This window comes from Zeugodacus cucurbitae, chromosome 5, assembly GCF_028554725.1.
Source record: "Zeugodacus cucurbitae isolate PBARC_wt_2022May chromosome 5, idZeuCucr1.2, whole genome shotgun sequence".
Classification (NCBI taxonomy): domain Eukaryota; kingdom Metazoa; phylum Arthropoda; class Insecta; order Diptera; family Tephritidae; genus Zeugodacus; species Zeugodacus cucurbitae.
This window is the reverse complement of record NC_071670.1, coordinates 68,435,673-68,458,445: the sequence shown is the minus strand read 5'-3', so window position 1 is coordinate 68,458,445 and position 22,773 is coordinate 68,435,673. Positions and strand designations below refer to the sequence as shown.

General features: G+C 36.3%; 2 protein-coding genes across 3 annotated transcripts in view; one reads left to right on the top strand and one right to left on the bottom strand.

The window, feature by feature from the left end:
- Window positions 1-14,040, top strand: part of LOC105215360 (uncharacterized) — a 51,040-nt gene extending 37,000 nt beyond the window's left edge. The window contains exons 3-5 of one of the 2 annotated variants that reach the window (XM_011189226.3): window positions 6,452-6,508; window positions 10,583-10,834; window positions 12,834-14,040. In XM_011189226.3, the coding sequence (XP_011187528.2) occupies window positions 6,452-6,508; window positions 10,583-10,834; window positions 12,834-13,571 (1,047 nt within the window). In that variant the 3' untranslated portion in view covers window positions 13,572-14,040. The remainder of the gene's footprint in view (window positions 1-6,451; window positions 6,509-10,582; window positions 10,835-12,833) is intronic. The other variant, XM_011189227.3, reaches the window with a different exon arrangement.
- A 3,660-nt stretch (window positions 14,041-17,700) lies between these two features.
- LOC105215368 (uncharacterized) lies at window positions 17,701-20,483 on the bottom strand. Its single transcript, XM_011189234.2, has 3 exons — window positions 20,036-20,483; window positions 18,984-19,972; window positions 17,701-18,922 (listed from the first exon to the last, which is right to left on the bottom strand). The coding sequence occupies exons 1-3, from the start codon at window positions 20,391-20,393 to the stop codon at window positions 18,614-18,616; spliced, it is 1,656 nt and encodes a 551-aa protein (XP_011187536.2). The 5' UTR covers window positions 20,394-20,483; the 3' UTR covers window positions 17,701-18,613.
- Between the last annotated feature and the right edge of the window lie 2,290 nt (window positions 20,484-22,773).

Genomic DNA, 22,773 nt, shown 5'->3' with positions numbered 1-22,773 from the left:
CGAAGTTAAACAAAATTAAACTGATATGCTTGAAAAAATCTCTTATTTCTCGAAAATCACTTAAATAGCGTTACTTGTTGACAGCTAAACGTCAATGACTGTCTGTCAGCTGGGCAATTACATTTGGGGGAAAATGTAAATATTCAAGACTTTTTGAATGCCAAAAGGCAAAAATACACACCAAGTGGGGTCTAACTATAGACATACTTATGTATGCAGATATATATTTGTAGATATGTGTATATTCTTGTGGCGCGCTGTTATGTATACCTCGCGCTAGTAAATATTTGACATGTAAATCAATCGACGCCTGTAATTATCAATTTATTTCATTCACAAGGGCTCGAACTCACTCTACACATCTACATTTAATCGCTATGTATGCGTGAAACCGAAGTAAGCAATAATTAGTTGGGCGTTTCAACGCCTTGAAACAGACAACAAAGCTTCAAATGAGTGTGTGTATGTCTGTCAAGCAAATACATATAATCCGAAAACAATTAAAAGTATTGAGTTTACATTTTTCTTTAAACATTTTCGGAATGTTTTTGTTGTGGCGAAGATGTAGGGAGTCGAATTTCCTAATCTACATACATAAAAGTGTCCCATGTGTATAGGGTGTGTGTAAATTGATTGCTGTGCACTTTGAGTGGCAGGCTGAGGCCGTTTGGAGGGCGGTGTGGGAAGATATGCGGGAAGATTTTCAATGAACATGGTTAGATTAAAAGAAAAAACGGTATTACAAAAAAAAAAAAAAAAAATTATAGAAAAAAAAACATAGAGTACAAAAATGCATAAATATAAATTATACTTAATGCAAAAATATTGAAAAAGGAAAAAAGAAAAAAAATCAAAATAAAATTTAAATTAAAAAAAAAACATATAATTTTAAATCTCCCGTTAATCGCTTTATAATTGCTTTTTCAAGTTATTTTTTTGTTTTAATTTTCTTTTCCTTTTTTTGGTTTCGAAAAACCATACTCCCGTTTTACCCACGCTTCAGCGCCCTCATTGATCCCATCACTCAACGGCAATGTGGCATGCAACCACAAAATACACAAAAGTCTTCGAACTAACTGCTTAATAAACAGTTGGTGGCACTTTTTCGTCAAACAACAACAACAACAGCAGCATCACAACAACAACACAAATCCACAGTTCAGCCCAAATATTGAGGCAAATGCTTGTGAGCAGATCTTTCAACACATTAGTGTCAAAGCGTTCGACATATTTATTGATCCTGTGCGCATGTGGCACATCAGCGGAGCGGAGCGTGTTGCGAGAGCAAACAACAAAATGGAGCAATCTTTCGATTTTCCAATTTCGAAATGAAGCATAGAAATAATAAACATATGAGCGAAGAGGAAGACAAGAAAAACATTGCAAGTAGTCTACAGTGCTGGACCTGGTTGAATTAGGCCAGCGGCGAGGGGGGAACAGGCAGTTAATATGTTTTTATATATGCTTTATAGCTTTCTTGTTGTTGTTGCATGAATGTGCTGCGATTGATTGCTGGAGTTTTGTTTATTCTCCGATTCACTGTTTTTCTTCATTCTTCTGTCTTCATTAAAGTCCGACGCGATGCAAATGCGGCTGTGCCACTCTAAGTGTAAGCAAAACAATAATCAAGCACAGCACTTGGAAAACAAAAATAAAGCAGGCAACCTGCAACAAAAACACTACTACACTAGTGTGCTGGCAATCAAGGAAATGCTGCAAGTAAGCATTTGTTCTTTGCTTTGATTGCATGTTGTTGTTGTTGCTGCTGTCCATCACTTGGCGCATAAAATTGAGGTATGCGTATATATGTACAAAGTAATTTCAGCTGGCTGTTGCATCGGAAAGCGTGCAATTAAATTTTTCATTTATTATAAACCATCATTTTCGATGGCGGCTGATACAAAATGCTTGGCATAATTAGAGATTACCACATATTTGCTTTCTTTCATGTTTTGATGAACAGCGAAGGCTGGCGTTGATCCACAGCACATTGAATGAAGATTATTATGTAAGCGCTGCTGATGCGGTACAAATGTTCGTCGGTTCACTCTAAATTTTAAATTTTTTTACTTTTTATCTAATGGATTATAGGGTCAATGCGTTATTTGCTCCAGATTTTGACTTTCATCATTTATAAGTGGCATGTTTTCTACTATTTTTAGCCTGAAATAATGAGTTCTATATTTATTAAAGGTTTGAAGAGACTTAAAAGATAGCAAATGCGCCAAAAATGATGATAGGTTAGTGTATTGCTCGCTATTAATGCTTCTGAAATAAATTAATGTATGATAGAGATGCCACATTATTAAATTCTCCAAAAATTCGTTCGAATTTTCTACCGAAACTTTCAAAAATCTTACAGAGTTTGAGTCTTCCAACATTTTGTACCCCAACTCATGTCAATTTCTTAGTGGTTTATATATACGGCACACCGCAAACCCAAAAAAAAAACCACAAAACCTTGGCGTAACCCCTAATAGTATGCAATTAAAATTTGAATCAATATAATTAACAGCGCTTTAATTATGTCAAGCAGCCAACAAAGAATAAAGCAAATAAAATTTACATTTTACATATGTGTTGGTATAACTAACGGCGCTTTAAATAAAACAATAAAATGTATGTATTTGTATGTAAATATGTCAAATTGCACAATGCCCAGACTGCCTACTAAAATTGGCCTATTTTAGGCCAACGTAGCGGCCCCCAAACGTAGTTTATCGTCGAAAGCAGCTGCAAAAATCTATTTTATGGCAAACATTATATGCGACATATGTACAGTTATACTTATACATATATGCTTGAATTTACTATTACACGTACAAGCACTTAATTAAAATTTCATGTCATGGCTTCAATTTCCACTCATTCACAAAATTACTCCCCACAGACTAACTGACTGACTGCGTCAGAGCGACGTTGACGACAGAGTGACGCGTCCATAAGACATACAAACACTTTAGTATGAGCATAATCCTTTACTAAAAACATGTGTGGCACTACTACAGTGCTTTAAAAATAGCAACAGCAACAACAACAATAAATGCAAAACATATGACTACAATTTGCCTAAAATGCTCTCCAGCGCTGTTGTGCTTGTTGACAATTTAAACTGCGCAGCGCCTCAGAGCCCAGACATACATACGCTTACATATATATATCTGTGCATTTGTGTGTGTGTGAGGCACTTGTATAGCCACTTGTGCACATCCTTTTCCTCTGCTGTTGTCCGTCCAATGGCTGAGAGTGCCACTTATGTAAAATCAAAATCTCTACAACTTTTCCATAAGCAGCAGCACTCAACATTGGCTGTGCAGCAGCCCTACATAATGTAGCTGCCAAAAAAATTTAAACAAATTTTTGAGCTATAACACGAAATGTCAGTTGTCATATGATATTCTTGGAAATTGCTTCAGATTTTTGGGAAATTCTTCAAGCACACATCTACTTGTTTTCATTTCTGATTTAAGTTTGCCACTTTAAACAAGCGTGTATGTGTGTGTTTATAAAACAAAATTGGGATTGGCATGTGGTCCATGTTCACTAAATTTGTATTTTTAATACTTAAGTGGAGACAGACAGCGGAGCACTACGGTATTTCAGGGCATAATTTTGTAGTGAAATTTGTTTTATGAACTGTGAATAAATTTGTTTGCTTTATTTTATATTTTTTTGCTAGTTTTATTATTTGTGGCACATTTATTGACTCAGAAAAGGCTGTTAAAATGCAATTTTCGTTCGACGATAATTTATTAGATTGGAAAAAATTGAAAATAATAAAAATAATTTTAAAAGAAATAATTAAAAATAATATAAAAATTTAAATAAACAATTAAAGTAATAAATAATAATTCAGAATAATATTAAAAAATTATATTTATACTTTGTATTTATAAATATTTCTATTAAAATAAGTTAAATTAATTTTTAAATATTTTATTTACATTTATTAATATAGAATTCCTACTCAAAAATAAATTCGTAATTATATTCCCTCGTTTTTCTATCATATATTCATAACTTCCTGTCTTAAAACGCAAAATATTTTACACACATATGCACCTTTCGCATATTAAACTAATTAATTTTCCACATCACTATAAAATGCACAGCAAAATCCGCTTTGCTCCGCACCTACACACTTAAATATTGATATAAGCTGTGCAGTTCCTCTCCGGAATTAATCACTGTCTTTGACTGAATTAAATTCACACCACAACAACACACACATAAGCTGCATAAGAGACCTCACACTGTGAAATGCACATTTAATCGACGCACTTGGCCTCTCCGCAGCCAGCTGTCAACACCCCAATGCAAAGGCCCTTGGCCAATATGAAGTCACTGCGACTTACATGCATATGTAAATGCCACTTGCCATAATTGCCACTTCAAGCAACCGAACGACAATCGGTCAGTCCATCTGCCATTCATTCACTTAGCCAAGAAGTCAGGTTCATCATTTGACGCTTCATTACACGCTACGTGCACTCATTACACAGTTGGCCACACTACCTTGCTCTCTCTCCCGCCACTCAAGCCGCTGTCTCTGTCTCTGTCATTTGTCATTGTCATTAATCATTGCACTGCATAAATTGTCAAATATTCATGTGAAATCATAAATCGCTCATCATTCCACTCATTCACACACCACACCATCGTATATTCACTCCCTCAGCTATTCACATTCAAATTGGAATTATCAATTTTGCATATTCATAAGTTGCTACTCAGTTAGTTAGCTATGTGGTACAACAACAACAACCGGAGAGCGCTTGTTAGTAATTATCGAAATTTATAATGTAAATATTAAGTGAAAACATCTGTATGTGTTTGTTTTAAATTAAATCAAAATAATTTAGACAACAAAAGCAACAAAAAAGTGTACACCTGGTAGCCCTAGCGCCCTCATATGCTACCTATATATGTTTGTACATATGTAAATATAATTGAATTAAATTTGTTGCGGCGGTGTGATGCATGAAATGAATGAATTCCAACCAACCGACTACCTGCCTCTCCAATAATTATAATTTATGCATATTTAGTTTGTTAATTAGGCATTTAAATAATGCAGTAATCAATGCACAAACACACACAGCAGTGTATCCAAAAGCCAGTGGCAGGTTGTTCCTACCTTCGTTCACACGAAAACACAACACTAATTTCGGCTAATCATGTTGAACAACGGCGAACAGCGGCAATTTGCCGAATTGGCCATGTTAATTAGGCGAGATTTTGTTGGTGGAGTGGTAGTGGAGAGAAGAGAAAACGAAGAATTAGGAGCGTGCATATGTGTAGACGACGCAGCGATTTACCGTTAGCTTTATAAAGTATATTTTTTATATGATTTTTTTTTTGCTTAATTATTAATTTATAATACCTTAATCGCTGATTGGAGTTTTTACGGATTCTGCTTCTCAATGTAGCCCGTGAAGTTCAGAAGGGGCACTTATGTGTAGATAATTTTTTTTTGTAATTTCTACAGGCAAAGAACTTTTTTCTATATAATTTTATTTTTTTTCATAAGCGAAATAATGAATCAAAATTAATTTTTTACGATAAAACCGCTTGCCACACACCCCACCGCACTCTGCATAACTAGTAACACACAGTTCTTGAATAATTTATTTCGTATTTTTTCATGTACCCCTCAGCCATATTACCTTTAACTAACAACAACAACAACGAGCATGAAATATAAAACCAAAAGCATGAAAACAAATTTGTGTAGCTTTAGTTTATGCAACAAATGACAAATATTGATGTTTATCTTACAAGTGTTGACAAGCGACGGAGCAGCTTGCTCATCATATTGACATTTTTCTGGGTATAAAAATATGTGTTTTTTTCTCAGTTAAAGTGTCGGTAACGAAAAAAGAAAAAGGGATACCAAAAATACACGCAGAGAGCAAATATAAATAGTTTTGTTTTATGTGAGAAATTCTTTATTAATTTTTATATTAAATGGCATGATGATTGTATTAAACCATTTATATAGTTATAGGGGAAGCATGCACATACATATATCTTCAAATAAATATATTTTAATATATATTCATTATTGCCCGCCAAAATTAGCTTTGCATGCAACCCTGCATTTTTTTCTGCAATTCCCTTTATACTTTCATCAAATGATTTTTATTCGGAAACCCTTTACGCCTTCGAAACACTCTTTATTTTACTTCAATACCCGCTTGCCAGTTTAGTATTTCGTTGTAGTAAAACCATTCATTTTTGTACACTCACTTTATAAAAACGAATTTATTTGCAATCAAAAATCCCAACACACACAAGTTAAACAAAATATTAGTGTATCTACTAATTTATAAAGTTTTTTGCAATTTCATTTAAAAATAATAATGAAAATCATATCAAAAATACTTTTAAAAAAGAGAAAACGAAAACAAACTTCAAAATTTCTTTCTTTTTCTTCTTTTTTACGTTACAGATGTGCATCACACCACCTAATATCAATAGTTATATCCCAGAAGCGTTCAGTTTTCTGGTGAGTGCGAACTAACTTCTTAACTTTTTTTAAGAAATTTCTATAAACAAATGCATATACATACATAATTACATAGAAATATACAAGACGCTTAGCTGGCTTTAATACACACTCATACTTATTAGCTATAAAAATGTGCTTAGTGCTTTTACTAATTTGGTTTTGAGGCGGTGGGCTCTGATAATAGCGGAATAACAGCGCTGTTCTGGTACTGCTAATTGAATTATAGGTCTAAATTAAATGTTATGAAACCTAAAAAAATAGTAGGAGATAATTAGATGCTTAAATATTATTTATTTATACTTCTAGGTTTATTTTTAAGTTAGTTGCCAGTTTGTTTCTGACTGTAAACAACAAAATTACACTTAACCTCAAACATAATTCATTTAACATCGCTTACAATTCTGTTATTAATAAAATTCATCACAGACAATTTCGTTTGATTGAATTTTTTTGAGGAATTAAAAAATAAAAGAAATTTTAGAACACTTTTCCAGATCTCGAATCATAGCTCATTTCATCACTCATGTTGCTTGAAGCTTAATTTTTTTTTTAATTTTCTGCAGGGTTGAGAGACCTTGACTGCCAAACAGGATCCCTTCCAACTACTTCACTAGACTGTCTGCATTTCTCGCCTGCCAAAGTCATATCAGCATATTTAAGTTTGTTTTTCATTAATTATACACATTTTTACATATGTAAACACGCTTACATGAAAATTCATAAACATTCATTACTTGCAACACTGCATATTTTGGTGCTAATTGCGCTATGAAAAATAATGAGTGCAACGAAATGTTTACATTCTGACTTCATACTAGAAATAAGCAAAAAAAAAAATTATTAAAAATATACAAAAAAAAGAAGAACTCAAGCATTTATAATAATACCTTCTATATGCAACTAAACACACACAAGACAGCTTTCTCGAGCAACCAACACTTGCTGGCAGCCAATTTACATTCGCTTCATAGTTGGTTTGCCGCGCGGTTTTCCATTTGCATTTGTACCTTTATTGCGGCATACATATATATATATATATACATATATATATCTGGCTTCGCAAGTCGCCAGCGCTCTCCCGCCTCCCTTACACTTGCTCACCCAGCGACGCATATTCTTCATAAAATATGCATTATGCACTTTGTGCAACATTTCGCTGTGCGTGTTGTTGTTGTTGTAACTAGCTTTTTAGGGAAAAAACTATGCAAAATTCGCGTAAATAGCAAAGCGACCGCACATATACATAAAAGTGTGGCAAGTGCGGCAAGTCGTTGGAGATTTGTTTGCTGGCGCGGAAATGGAAATGGCGAAAGTGCGAAAAGGTTGCAGATAAAAGGAAATTAAAGCGGTAGTTGAGAGAAACACTATTTAAATAAGAAATGAGTGTGCAAAGTAGAGATAATAACGGGACTTTGTTATTTTGGCAGCGACACTGTAAACACTACAGTATTATGATTATATACATAAAAACAACAACAAAATATTGGCAACAACAATTCACTGCAAGTAGACATTAATTTTGGTAAAATATGTTGCAAAATGTATGTAAAATATGTTGCAACTTAATTACTGTGTGGCAAAGCAAAATCAGCAATTTTTGATTAAATTACAACAACTTTTGCGAAGTTTTTGGCTTAGAATTTGCATTAAAAGATTTTTAATAACACAAGTGAGCTTGCCGAAAGTCGCATCATATATGTGGCATGCCACAAAATGTGTAGAATATGCACTATTTGTAATATAATCAACATTTTGAGCGCTCAAGAAGCCTTCTGGCGAGCGGAAAACATGTGGCATAAACAAAATATTTAATATAGTGCATGTACTTGCAACACACACCCGCAAGCGCCTTTCGTGGCAGCACAAATATGCTTCCCTAAACGGATTTTTGCCGGGAGCGCATACTTGGCTTTCAACTTCTTGAGCTGCTGCAACTTACTCGCATTTCTTTGAGCATACTTTAGCGCTCAATATGTTCTTAAAATATTAATGCTTGCAACTAAGGCATACTTTGCGGCGCCGTTGTGTATATGCGTTGCCTTTAAAATGCAAAATTATCCAAAGCTGCTGGGTGTGCTTGCAGTTTTGCAAAAAAAAATCGAATGCAGTTTTTGTTGCATGCAACATGCGGAGTGTAGTGAGCGCTCACTCAAATGCCGCGTTATGACAACAACTATCTATACACTTGCCACACATGCAGCAACATGCTAACTCAATTTTCATATCATATTAAATTCTAGTTGTCAGAATTTTTGAGTAACAGCAGCTGCCACATGTACGGCTTGCAACATGTTTTCGTATCAGAGTTTCGTTCTGCGTTCATACATTTATGCAGCACATTCATGTAAAAAGCAAGTTGCATATTAAATTCTCTGCGTATGTGCAACCAAACGGGAAAGTGGCAGCGTGTGTGTGTATGTCACAAAGTTGCCACAAAATTCCAAGTCGACGTCAAGCTCTACTTATTGCCACAGAAGTGCATATAAATTGCGTTGGCTTGTTGAAAGTTAGTGCATGCCACACGGAGTTGCGCGGATTCATCAAAATTTTAGATGTGTTTATAAGCAAATAAATATGAACGTGCAACATGGAGTTTGCATTAAAATTCTTATAAAACACTTTATTAAAAACAGTAATTCACACGGGGCATATAAATATCGAACTTATTTCACAAGTTGCAGCATGTTGCATGCCACAAATTGCAAGTTGCCACAGATTTCATTTATGCTATCACAAATTGGTGAATTAAACGCTAGAAAAAGAGTTTTGCACAGCAACAGTATGTGGCAAGTTGTTAAGCTGCGCTACCGTTGCATGCCGCACTTATCTTATCTGCTGCAAAATGTTGTCTGGTGTGCGCCCAAAGTACATTGTTGCATTTCTTGCTTACCTCCTGCAAATTACGCCTCCTTTTCGCCATGTTGCACAACACAAAATCTTTGGCTACTGTGCAACAGCTACTGTATGGCCGGCAATTGCACACAGCTACGTCATTTTTTCGCTACTTTTTGTTGCAGCAACATTTTATTGCGCTGTGGCATGACAAACTAATAAAGATCGCTGCTATCGATGCAACAGAAAACATTTAGCGAAAAGGGGGCATGTATTTGTGCAACATCTTATCTACGTCGTGTTGCAACCTCTCCAGCAGCACACTTAGCCTTATTTGGCAGTGTAAACAACAACTGAAATCGCATACATATTGCTACTTGCAACATTTGCCTTTCACCCACCACAGAGAATTTATCATAATTTCCTTCGTGCCACAACGCTCACGCCACACACTTGCGGGTGCACAATAGCTGCGTATGTGCCATGTGATTAGCAGGTAGATAGGTCGTCAGGCATATTTTAAACTACGAGTATTTGTTTTCGCTTGCAAGAGAAATACACATAAGAGCAACAACAATTATGCCATTGCGCTCTGCTTGCAACACTTATCGCCACGAACGCATCGCTTGTCGCAAGCGAAACCAACCAGCCGCGCTCCATCGCGCCGCCCTACAGCTCATGTTGCATGCGCGCTCTGTTGCCGGTCGTGCAACATGCAGTCAACGGTAATTTGCATAAAATGGGTTAAAACGGGTTAAATGCCATTACGCTGCGGTTGAACTTTGACTCTGCTTCAATTGGGCTGCGCGGCGCTTGGCTGCAGCCAGACCACGTCAGCGCGCAACAATCAACGAGCATCAGCAATTTAACCGCAAAAACAAACAACTTGCCACAAATTAATTTCAATTACAATGCGCTTTACTCTCCGTTCGCACACACATACACACTCATTTATACCGAAGGAAAATTTCTTCGAACTCCTCCTCCGTCAGACGGCCGACAGTTGCATAACCCTCACCTCCGCGCTCGAACTACGTTCGTTGCTTGATCTCTTCCTTTTGCCTGTGCGCTTTTTGTCGACATCTGCGATCTTTCGAATTTTTATTGCTGCTTTACCAAGCACAGCGCTGTTAATCTTAAGCCATGCCTCTTTGCTTTATTTCCAACTCTTATTTCAACGTACATTGCGCTTCATTTGCTAACCGTACCTTTCTTTCTTTTTTGTATTCTTTTTTGCAGTGCTGGAACAATTGCGATCAACAACTGGGCCCCTTCCCGCTCAACATCAATTCGGCACTGCGCCAGGGCTCGCTGGTGCTGACGAACATTGCCTGGGATCAGGCGATTACGAATGCATCGAAGCAGTGTCTGGTCACTTGGGAGGTCTCCGGAGGCGGTCTAATGGGCAATCTATTGACTGATAGTTCTACTGTTGAATTATCCCTGTGGCCAGATACAGTATATCACGTGCAAGTTACGTGCAAGCATAAGGTAAGTGCAATAACCACACCAAAACAAAATAAAAACTAGAGCAACAAAAGCGTAATCAAAAATTAAGAGAATAAAAATAGAGATCATCTGAAAGTAAATGCGCAAAGGGATTAACTAAATTGAAATTGCAAGTAGAAGCAAACTACTTGCAACAAATGCTGCTGCAACTTACTGCAGCGCATCGTGTTTACTCGAGACTCTCGCATTTGTAACAAGAGCTTCGTTGCACTCGCTGTTTGCCACCGTGACGCGCTGTACGCTGATAGCGTGGCTAAAGATAATCAGCACTCGCCATAGAACTGGTTGCGCGTTGCACATTGTCTAGCGCTTTCGATGCGCGCGCATTTTCCACGGCAGTTGCGCTGTTGTGCGCGCTTAATTGCGACATGCGCGCGCACACACATATCACATATGCTTGTCCTGCGCGCTTTCAAATATTATAGTCCGTTTATGGCCGGGTGTGAAAGCCACACTAATTGTCTAATTACATCATTGCAACATAGCTGTTGACAATTGCCACGCCGCGCCTGTGCACCGCACACAAATATATGTCTTCGCGCGCTGCTCACTGTGTCTTTCAATAGTTCAATACTTTTTCAAACCACTTTTTATGTGTGTTTTTTCAAAGCGCTATCGTGTCTTGTCACTTGGCGCGCTGTAAAAGTACACAAAAGATCGCATGATCACATGCGATCCAGCGGCCGTTCATCTGCGGCTTTCGCCACCAATGGGTTGTAGAACGGCCAGCACACGTGTTCAATTGTTGCGCCGCGCATACACAGAATAATATACCAGAAATATGTGTGGTTTTTATTTGCCTGCAGGCGAAAACGAGAAATCACTCGGTATGTTCCAAGCTAATTTGGCGCTTTTGTTACGCTGAAAGCTGGAGTGATCTCGTGAGTTGCTTTTTAACTCGCACGCAGACTGCCGACCCAACAAACCCCAGTAGAAATTAGAGATAGTTAGCAAGATGTCACTGACCTGGATTTCAATTATAAAACCTCAATTATGGGATATAATTTTTGGGTCTCGTGAACCCATAATCATAATCCGCATGCGTTAGCTATTGTACCAGGGATAGAATTATCGAGTTTATGAAACACGAAACATAATATATTTTGAGTTATGTGTACTGTCAACGTTAAACCCGTGCTTATAAATAGTGGTAGCGTTATACTGTTTAACCTTAAAATCGATTTTATGAATATTAGTAATAAAATCGAGTTTCGGAGTAGTGCTAAATATTAAACTCGTGTTTATAAGTAATGTTTACGGTTCAACTCGAGTTTTCGTCACGCTATTTTTTAAATTTGTGAAAAACGGAAAAATTTCCAAATAATTTTGCCACACCCATCACTACTGACTCTCTTGAGTACGCACAATTTTCCACCTGGCCATTTATCGTTGCGTGCTTGCCTACCGGTGTGATTAGTGGTATCCAAAGGTCCATGACATGACACGCAATTATGAATGATTTGCTGCATACTTTTCTGTTGCTCATGTTGCCGACTTACTGACGTAAATTGTCGAGTCGACAACAACAACAAATGTCGGCCCGGCTGTTGTTCTTATTATTGTTAATATTTGTACACTAATTGACAGTGTAGAACAAAGTGCACAAAGCGCAGCAAAAAAATATTGATCGATTGGCATGTTGCAACCAGGGCTGAGGCATCGGCTGCAAGTGAGCTACTCACATGTTGCATGAATGCTGCTGCAACGCATGCGTGTAGTGCGCAAACAGCACCCAACATCGTTCCGTTGCATTTGTAAATTAATTTGTTAACATTTGCACAAGCATTCTGCTTGACGTCTCAACTGACAGGCAAACGAAGTGTAGCGCAAGCAGGTCCTTATACATATGGGATGCTGCAGCGCTTTATTTTTGCGAAAAATTATTTTCATTTGTTGTATATACAAGCAGATTGCTCGTGTAAAATCGTTTTCCAATTTTGCAATCATATTAATTTTTTCTCCCTTTTATTTGTTCTTCCAGGAGACCGGCGGCATGCGACGCTCCTACAAACTGATCGTGGACACGCACAAGCTGAGCGACAGCACCGTCACCGGCATGCAAGCGATCACACTGGAGACCGGCAACATGGCCAGCAAAGAGGGCATGATGCCGCATTTGTATGGCGCGGACAGCGCGGTTGACATTGGTGGCAACTCGGGCGAGACAGACTCACGCATGCGCATACTGAAGGACAGCTCGAAAGATTTCCTCAGCCCCTACAATCCAAACGCCAATGTCGCAACAGCCAGTAGCAGCACTAGCACTAAAGCGGCCGAGTCTACTACAGCCAACACAAAGTCAGCGAACACACGCCGCACGGAAGAGGATGCCGCGCGCGCTGCAGAAGAAAATTCCGTTGTGCGTAACCGACTCGTCGACGAGCGACCGCTGGCTGAATGGGTAGCAAAATTCTTGGAGCAGCATCCCGCATGCGGCCAATACGGACCGCTCGTGCTCATAGTGATCCTGATCGTATTGTATATGTATTTGCGGCCGCGCGTGCGCAAACACCTGGAAGCCGCGACCAGCGCTGTGGACCGCGAGGTGCTCATACACAAAGAGATGCTGCCCAGCCAGACACCACAAGCGCTGCGCATGTCGGCGGCGTTGGCGGCGTCATCCGACGTGGAAGTGGCGGTGGTGCCCAAGCAGAAAGCGCCTGCGAGCAGCGGACAGAAAACCGCCAGCGCGTCGAATCCGCAAACATTGCATGTGTAAGGTGGAACGAGCGTTCGAGCGGCGAGCGTATGAGTGTGTGCTGTAAATAGTAATTATTAATTAGATATATATCTATATGCATCGTAGCGGTTTTTTGCTAATTCATAACTTATTTATTAAGCTAAACAAATTCAAATATATAGATACTAGATGTGATGTGATCTGACTAAATGCTAAAGAATTTTGATTTCGTTTCGCCTCTGTATGTATGTACATAACATAGCATAGTAGTAAGTGCAGTGTTGCTTTTGAGCGCAGCGTTGCATTTTTAGCCACACATATTGAGCTAGTACCATATATATGTGTGTGTGCATGATGTTGTAGTATGCGTACTTCGTTTTGTTGTATTATATATGTATGTATAAGGCTTTGCTCTCTCACGCGGAGAGCGAAGAACTGGACGCGCGTGTATAGCAATATTAGTCTTTAAGCGTATATATATTACATACATAAACAGCACAGAGAGCGGCAGACAAAACAGAATAAGTGCGGCGGGTATGCGGCTGCGGCGACAATTCTTTAAAACACTTAAAAAATTTTAAATGTTTCGTAAAGTTTTTCAAAATTTTCAGAAAAAAAAAATTTTTTTCACAACTTTTGTCGACCGCAGCGTTGCCACCTGATGCATTATAGTTACTAGCTTGTAAGCTTAGCGAACTATTAGGCTTAGTAAGTGTTGCACGGTCATAGTGTGACACAATTTCGCATTTTATTTTTGTAAATCGCAACTTATGACGAGTCCAAATGTTAACGTTGACGTTTAGTTGTCGTCATTTGGTGTTTTAGTGTCCCAAATATTAGCTGAGTGCGCAACCAAAATGTTTGTATGTATGTTAGAAATCATTTCATTCTTGTTTAGCGCATATATGTATGTCAGTGTGTGTATGTTATGTCATAAAGAATTTTAAGAATTTTTCTAGTCTCACTTATGATTTATTATTGTTAATATTAACAATTTTTTTTTCAATTATAATATTATGAAGATGGATTCGTAAGAAAATAATATTTAAGAAAATAAATACCGTTTTTTGTTTTGTTTTTGGTTTAAAAAAAAAGTTTTCGCTAGAAATTGTAGAATTATTTAAAATTAATTTCTTCATTTGTATTTTATTTTACACTTGACCTAAATTTTTTGGTAATAAATATTCGAAAAAAAAAATTTAAACTTTAAATTTTTTTTTTTTTTTTTTTTTTCAAATGTAAAAAAAACAGTTTTAGGGCGGGCTTAAACCCAGTGAAAATTTATTTGGGAAAATCGTCTATTTCTGCAGTAAAAAATTTTAAATATATTTAGATTTTATGTTTTCAATATTTTTCAAAACCTTTTTTAAAATATTTTTTGTTGGTTTTTGAGAATTATTTTGTAAAACACTCGTTTTTGAAACTCTTTTTCGAACTTTCTTACATATAAACTTACATTCTTAGCCCAGAAAATTTCCTTGTTAATTTCAACTATTTTCGCATAACCTCAACTATATAAATATCCTTAGAACCATATAGATAATATGCTTAAAATTGTAAAAATGTGAAATGCAAATGAAGAAAATCAAAAATATCTTCCAAAACAAAGCAAGTAATCCCAAAAGTAATTAATTAAAGAAAGCAAAGCAAATACAAAATCGAAAGAGAAAAACTGGTAGGCGATAACGAATCAAAGAGTAATCAGTTAAGGTAATTAATATAAAACAAGCCCAAAAACAAAGTTAAAGTAGCAGAAAAATTTAAATTATTATTAATATTAAAAATAAGCTAAAAATAGTAATAAAATAATTTTTGTAAATAAATAAATAATTAAAAAATAGTGAATAAGCAAACCACAAACAAATACAAACGGTGAAATGCAGACTTTGTAAATACTTAGCATTTAGCAACTGAAACAAAAATTAGCCTAAGTGCATACTGAAAATATGTAATTTGTATAATCTAAAGCAATTAGTTACTAAGCTTAGTCGCTAACGGTAGCCTGTATGTCAGTATGTATGTCTAACAAATTGAAAAATGCATTGCGCAAGTTTTCCAAAACAAAAATGTAAAATACAAAAACATATTACATATATTTCAGAATTAGTAAATTAAACCTATATGAAATGAAAATGAATAAAAATTTAAAAAATTAATTACAAAAAAATATAAAAAACTGCGTGTGTTTTGAAGGAAACAAGCAATCATGAAACTCTGTACAACAACAAACTCTATAGTCACTTGAAAACGGTTATTTGAGCAGTCTTTTCTTGAGGATACAATTTTGCTTTCTTTGTTGGTAGTTAGTTGGAGTATTACTCCTCTTGGAATAAGTAGAACTGTTAAGCTGTGTTGCAGACTATTTTGGAAGCATAGTTCTTGAGATATGAGGGTTAGTTGACATGAGATGGCAATACTACAATAGTTCCAGATGTATTATAAAAATTTTAAGATGAAGAAGAGCAAAATGTGTCGCCGGAAGTGTTTTAGTTCCAAATTCAAATGTGGGGTAATTCCACCCCAGTGGCAACTAAAATCACATGTCTAGAGAATTTAAAATTTCTGTACAAAACGACTTCAAATGAGATTGCATAAGGAGAGAAGGTATATAATAACAATATCCTCCATTTAGGTTTTATTTAACCCGCCAAACAATTTACGATATTCAGACATATTATTATAGAAAACAAATGGTTTTGGTCCACAATTGAAATAGAGATAAAATCCTCTTAGGATACTGACATGTTTCAAACCAGTTCATAACCAGTTCATTCCACCGCTGGGATCGTTGTAATTGTAATCATTTATTAAATACAAAGCCAACGGTTTTGAAATCTACAAATACAATCGTAAGAAACCTCATGAATAAGTTTTGAGTTCTTCAAATTTCCGAGAAAATTTCTCAAAACTGGAATCTGTAGCAAGTTTTGAATTTAAAGAAAATCAATGATCCAAAATTTGGAGAGAAAACTTCTCAGAAACATTAAAATATCTTAGGAAGGCCAGTTTTGAGATCACCACAAATTGGAGAAAAAAGTTATCAGAATCGACAGGAACTAAAGCTCCTCATCAACGAAGTATTTTGTTATGGAGTATTACTTTATAAGTGCCATATCGTAGTCAAGCAGTTCAGTTCTGTTAAATTAGGCTCAGGTTCGTTTATGTTAGACCAAATGGAGTTTTTAGAACTTCCGCTTGTTCTATGAATGATAATTTGAAATAAGTCCTTATTCTGAACAGAATTCTGTCTATTAAATCGTCAATAAATCAGTAGATCGAGCTATATTGTTAATGAAAGAGCAGATAATCCACAAAATCACAAACGAATGTAAATAAATAATAATTCCATTAAGCGCGTTTGACACGATTCTCAACCAAATAATATGAATAAATAAAGCAACATGCTGATTACACTCTTTGATTTAATAAATTATTAAATTAGTGATAGTTCACATAAAATTCTAAAATTCCCAAACCATTTTGATTCGATTTAAAATCAATTGGCTAACGAGTGAAGCGTGGCTAACTATGATTACAGCCTATGCAGTGTCAAATTGAAGTTATTAAAAATTACAAGCCGCAAAAACGCGTAAATAAATAATATGGCTTAATGAGCTTAAAAGGCTTTAAATTAATTTTCAACAATTTCAGCGGCTAAAGCAAACAATTTCGCAAAAAAAAAGAGAAATTATGCGTGTTATTTTTGGTAATGACAAAAAACGAAATGCCATTGCTGCTAAATTAAAATTTAATTTATTAGCCATTTAATGTAACACTAACTCATGCACACGCTTGGTTAATATTGATTTGTTGGTCGCGCACAAACAAAAGACGGCAGTAAATATTTTCGGTTTTAATCACACATTAATTTTTTGTTTAGCGATTTTATGACAACATTTAGAATTTCATCCAAGTTTTTTGCGCCAACCAATAATTACATCGCATAACATGAGTTATAGAAATGCTGTTGCTAAATAGATAAGTACTCGCGTGCTATAGAATTTTTTTATCGCTTGCTATAATTTTTTTATCACATGCGATTTTTTCCATTCTGATGCGTTTTTTTAATGTTAAAGAGATTAACCCTTTCTAAAAAAATTTGGTAATGTGACAACAAAAACAATTGTAATTAGTAGTTATTTATGAGCGAGAGATTTATAGAGTATTGTATGTAATGCATTAATGAATAAACACAAATAATGAGTAATTAAAGTAAGCCTCATTTAAATAATGCCAGAAAAACAATATAAATTAAGTTAAGAATAACAATGTGACAAAGTATTAGCTATATAGTTGAACTTAAAAGGGAGAAAAAACAACAGAAAATCTGGTATAGAGAGAGAGTATGCAAGTAGAGTGTGTGTATATAAATATGTAATCGAAATCAAAATAAATAATTAAATAAAAGTGATTAATAGAAAAAATTAAATTTGTTTTAATCTTTTTCGAAAAGGAAAGTATTAGTTGAGTTATAAATAACCAAAATGTTTAAGTAATCCAATAAATAAAGATTACACGGGATTAGTTGAATAAGAAAAATTGGAATACAAATTTAATTGACATCATAAAATTTTATGCGGAAAGTCGTTAAGAACCTATGATACTCGATGTTTCTGACGCCCACCTCTTTCAATTATTTCACATAAAAAAATTGCTTCAGTTACCATATCCAACAAAATGGTTAGGGACAATTTTCCCTAAAGAAACACTTAAAATGGTTACAAAGATTTTAAGCTCGTTTCAATCTCTCTAAACCAAGAAGTCAATACCATACCTATTGACCTCAATTTTTTTTTTTTTCAATTTTTGTTGGACAATTACCAGGACTACTTTTTCCGAAATGGTAACGTTATTTCATTGATTCTTCGAGTTGAATAAATATTCCTTATCAACTACAGGACACATGAAAACCATCGCAGAAAGATCAGAAATTTATAGATACGTTATCATATCCCTACAATCCTACTCTAAATCTTGGATAATGAATAATAGCCACTAATGCGTCTGCGTATGCCTTTAAGAGTAATTCCAAATTATAAAAATTAATAAAAAATTCACAGTCAAATTATATTTTAGTTTAATCACAATAAGCTCGCTTGTATGCGCAGTTCGACACGATCTACTTTGCCACAATTGGTCACCGGTATTTTCGAAAGGAATAATATCTTTTCAATATTTGCATTCTCTTTGGGACTGAGCTTTGCCAACAAAACATCACGTATCTTGAGCCTAACTAATCCAGATGGCAAGTCTGTGGCAAAGCTTTTCAATACCACAAATAATGCGCCAACATCGGCGGTGCTATCCTCCGACTGTCTATAGCCAACAAGCCGCGACACTGCCACCTCGGGCAGCTCGTTAATCAGGTACTCGACATTGTTCGGAATTATCTGTCGGTTTAAGGATTATTACCAGTTATGCTTACATAAAATCAAACGATCGTTTACTTACAATCACATCCTTGGCGCGCACAAGGTCCTTATAGCGCGACTCCACATGCAGATTGTGCTGCTCGTCTACAAAACCGTAGTCGCCACTCAAAAAGTAACCGTCGGGGAAGTAATCGCCACTACTGTCGATTTTGAGGTAAGGCTTGAGCGGTACGGGTGCTTTGATATACAATTGTCCACGTTGATTAGGACCCAGAGGCTGCATATCATCGTCGAGTATTTGCATTTGTATACCCGCGACCAATTTTCCTGCATTTGCGTGCTCCGCGTTGGTGACGACGCCGGAAAGCTCGGTCATGCCGAAGCAGCAATAAGTTTTCGCATTCACACAGTGCTTTTGCACTAATTGGCGCAAAGCTTTGGAAGGGGCCTCACCGCCGATCTGTATGACACGCAGCGAACTCATTGACTCTGTATCCGACTCTTCTAATGTGTTGAGTATATCTTCAAGGACCTGCGGTACAAGGAAGATGTGCCTAACTCGCGTTTTTCTAACAATATCGGCGCCGTAGGGACCAGATGCATGCTTAGTGGCACAAACACGTCGTGCGCCGAGCAGCAGAGAGATAAGCATGAAATCCAACTGACTTATCCAACGGAGTGGCGCAAAGGTGAATATTGTGTAGCCTGTTGGGGGCGGTGTGGGTGCAGCGGTATGGTACCAACCGGTGATAATAGCATGCAGGATGAGTGAGTGTGTGACGTCCACAACTTTCGGTAGACCCGTCGAACCAGACGTTAGCGCAAGAAAGGCTGTATCGTTCTGTGGATCATTCACTGGCGCAGGCTGGAAGCTAGCCAATTCTTCTTCTGTAACGGGTTGCAAGAGCTCACTGTCAAAATTAGGCACTTCTGAGCTTTCTAAAGACAGTTGGTAACGCACGGAAGGTAACGGTGAGCGCTTCAATGAGTCGGCGACCTTAAGTGCAAACTCTTCGTCGTAGAAAATGGCGGCGGGTTGCAGTAGACCCAATGTGTAATCAATATGTTCTGTAATTAAATCAAATTACATTTGCGGTCGAAGTACAGTGGACTATTTACAATTAAGCTCACCTGCTTCCAAAGTGGTGTCAAATGTATTCACCTTAGCACCCATTAAAAAAGCGCCCATAATTAGTGGCGTCGCTTTCATATTATTTTTTGAGTACACCACAATGACTTCGTCTCGTTTGAAGCCTAACTTTTCCAAATTCTTTGCCACCGCTACAGATTCACGATAAATTTGGCCCGCGGTACGCAACTCGTCCGTGTCCACATAATGCTCGAGCACCTGGTCTGCAGGCAGCTTTCGCATTTGATGAAGAAATGCTTGACCTAGCGACTGATTTACGAAGGACCAATGTGGGTAGTTCGTCGCTGCGCTCCAAATCTTCCGATTAGCATCGTAGCTAATAAACTCTGTTGTGGGCATGGCACAAGGTACGGCTGTAGGACTTCCACAAAATAACTGGCAGTGGCACGTCTTAACTCTCAAGATGTTGGCTTTGCATTGCGAAGGTCGTCAACTATTTATACCGCGAGTGCATTCGTTTTATGATTCGCAAATTTATGGAAGTTTTTGCAAATGCGAAATTATTTTTGCCAAAAATACTTTGCGAATTTGATAAGCGAATGAACCCAACGCACAAATATTCGTATGTACCGACATGCATTATCAAAATTTATTGCGCGTAGTGGCGCTTCACATAGAGCAGTTAGAACAGTAGAAGTTAGAAGCAGTTCCCGTTTGGTTGTGGGTTAAAGTAATAACAAAAGCCTTGACTTGCACTTGGTCCTGAACATAATGACTCCGTAAGCCATTCCGAAATGCAGGAATCCCAGACGACTGAAATACTTCAGACAGCAGTCGATTTGGGAAGTAATGGAAAAGTAATTTATAACTCAAAAGTTTCACAAGATGCAGACAATATTTGGTACTGGGACCACTTCTTTAAGATTATATTGAAAAATGTAATATCTTATGGAATAATCTTGTCATTATTAATTAAAGAATATTTTTCTGGAACTACAAGCTAATAATTAGGGAACAGCAAACATTTCACTAACGATGATCCTTCATAATTTTATATTTAGAGAGTAGCCATTCGAATGCACTATCCAAGTAGTTCAAACAACCCGAAATGATGCAACCTTGCGTTTACTTCTTAATGGAGAAATACTTTTTTCCTCTACAAATAAAATTTTAGCAGCCCCTTACTTATATTTGAAACATCAGAAATTGATATGCAAAAATGGATATGGGTTAAATTGTATGTACTGCTTCTAGTATTTGGTTTGCTATTCATTTATTATCAAGTTGCTAATTAGAAAAAAAAAGAAAGTACATTCGTGTTTGACGTCAAACAAAGATTAGTTAGTTGCAAATGTTTGAATGTTCGCAATTCTAATCTTGCACTTACCTAATGGTATCTTTATTTTCTAATCTATAAAATCAAAAGAACTTTCTCATAGGTATCTTGGTGTATGTGCGTTATCAATTTATAATATAATTTAACTGCAAATATTAAATGCGACGGAAAAGTGCGCGACTCCAATTAAATAGATTATCCAAACTAGTGCAAAATATTATAGAAGGCTAAGACTAAGTAAATAATATAATATATATTAACAACCATGTCAGATGTGGTGTGTTTAAAAAATAACGGGAATTCTCGTTATTTGAAAAAAATATTTATTCCGTTGTCTACATTAATCTTGTCGCCTTCAAAATAGTACCCATTCGATATTATGCACTTATGCCAGCGCTTTTTCCAATCCTCGAAACACTTTGCAAACTTGGTTTTTGTAATCGTCTTTGGCTGTTTCAGCGATTTCTCGTATGCTTGTGAAACGACGGCCCTTTGAGGTTCATGTCATTATTTTATATAGGACAAGGTCATACGGTTTCAAGTCTGGCGAACATGGAGGCCATGTAATACACTATTAGAACAGTTCATTTCTCTATACCCATGGAATGCAGCTAATTTTGGAGTAATAAATATAATATATTAAATATGAGATTTTGTATATAAGTAGAGCACTCTCTGAACCCCTATTTAAAGGGGGGGGGGGGGGGTGTTGTTAGGTTTGACAACTTTTTTTTAACGTTTTTTATATATTTTTTTTTCATTTTTATTTTTTTAATTTTTTTTTCTGAACCATCAACATCTAAAGAATATTGTGTTAAAGTTTTAGGTCAATCGGAGAAAAACTAACGAAGTTACAGAGGGCTGAATAACGGTACCTCTAACTTAGATTTGCGCTCCTCCCAGCTACGCTGCGCTGAGTGTACAATACTTTGAATAGATTTTCCCAAATATGTCATTTTTAAAGTCGGTGACCAGCCTACAAAAAAAAACTACTGCATCGATTGTTTTGCAATTTTGGACAAATATTCTACACATATATAGCTCTCGAATGACGTCGAGTTTTTCCAAAAATTTTAATTACTAACAATTTTACAATAACAAATAGGTCGATTTTTTCGTCTAAAATCGTCATTTTGGCTTGAAAATGGTACCATAAATTAAAAAAAAACTCGACGTCAATTGAAAGATAAACTAATAAACTGAATAAAGCATTTTTATTTTTTGGTTTCGGATGATCCAGCGATGCTGTAGGCTGGTCACCGCACAAAAACTTCTTTTCGAGGTGCCTGCAGAGATCGACGATAAATCCGTTATTCCTCGCTATTTTTGGATAAAATTTTTTTTAAGTATCCTACAAATGTTGTACTTTCAAATAATAATAAGTAAAATAAACCTACAGCAATAATTTTTTCTAAAAAAATTCCAGAAAAAAGGTCTTTTTTC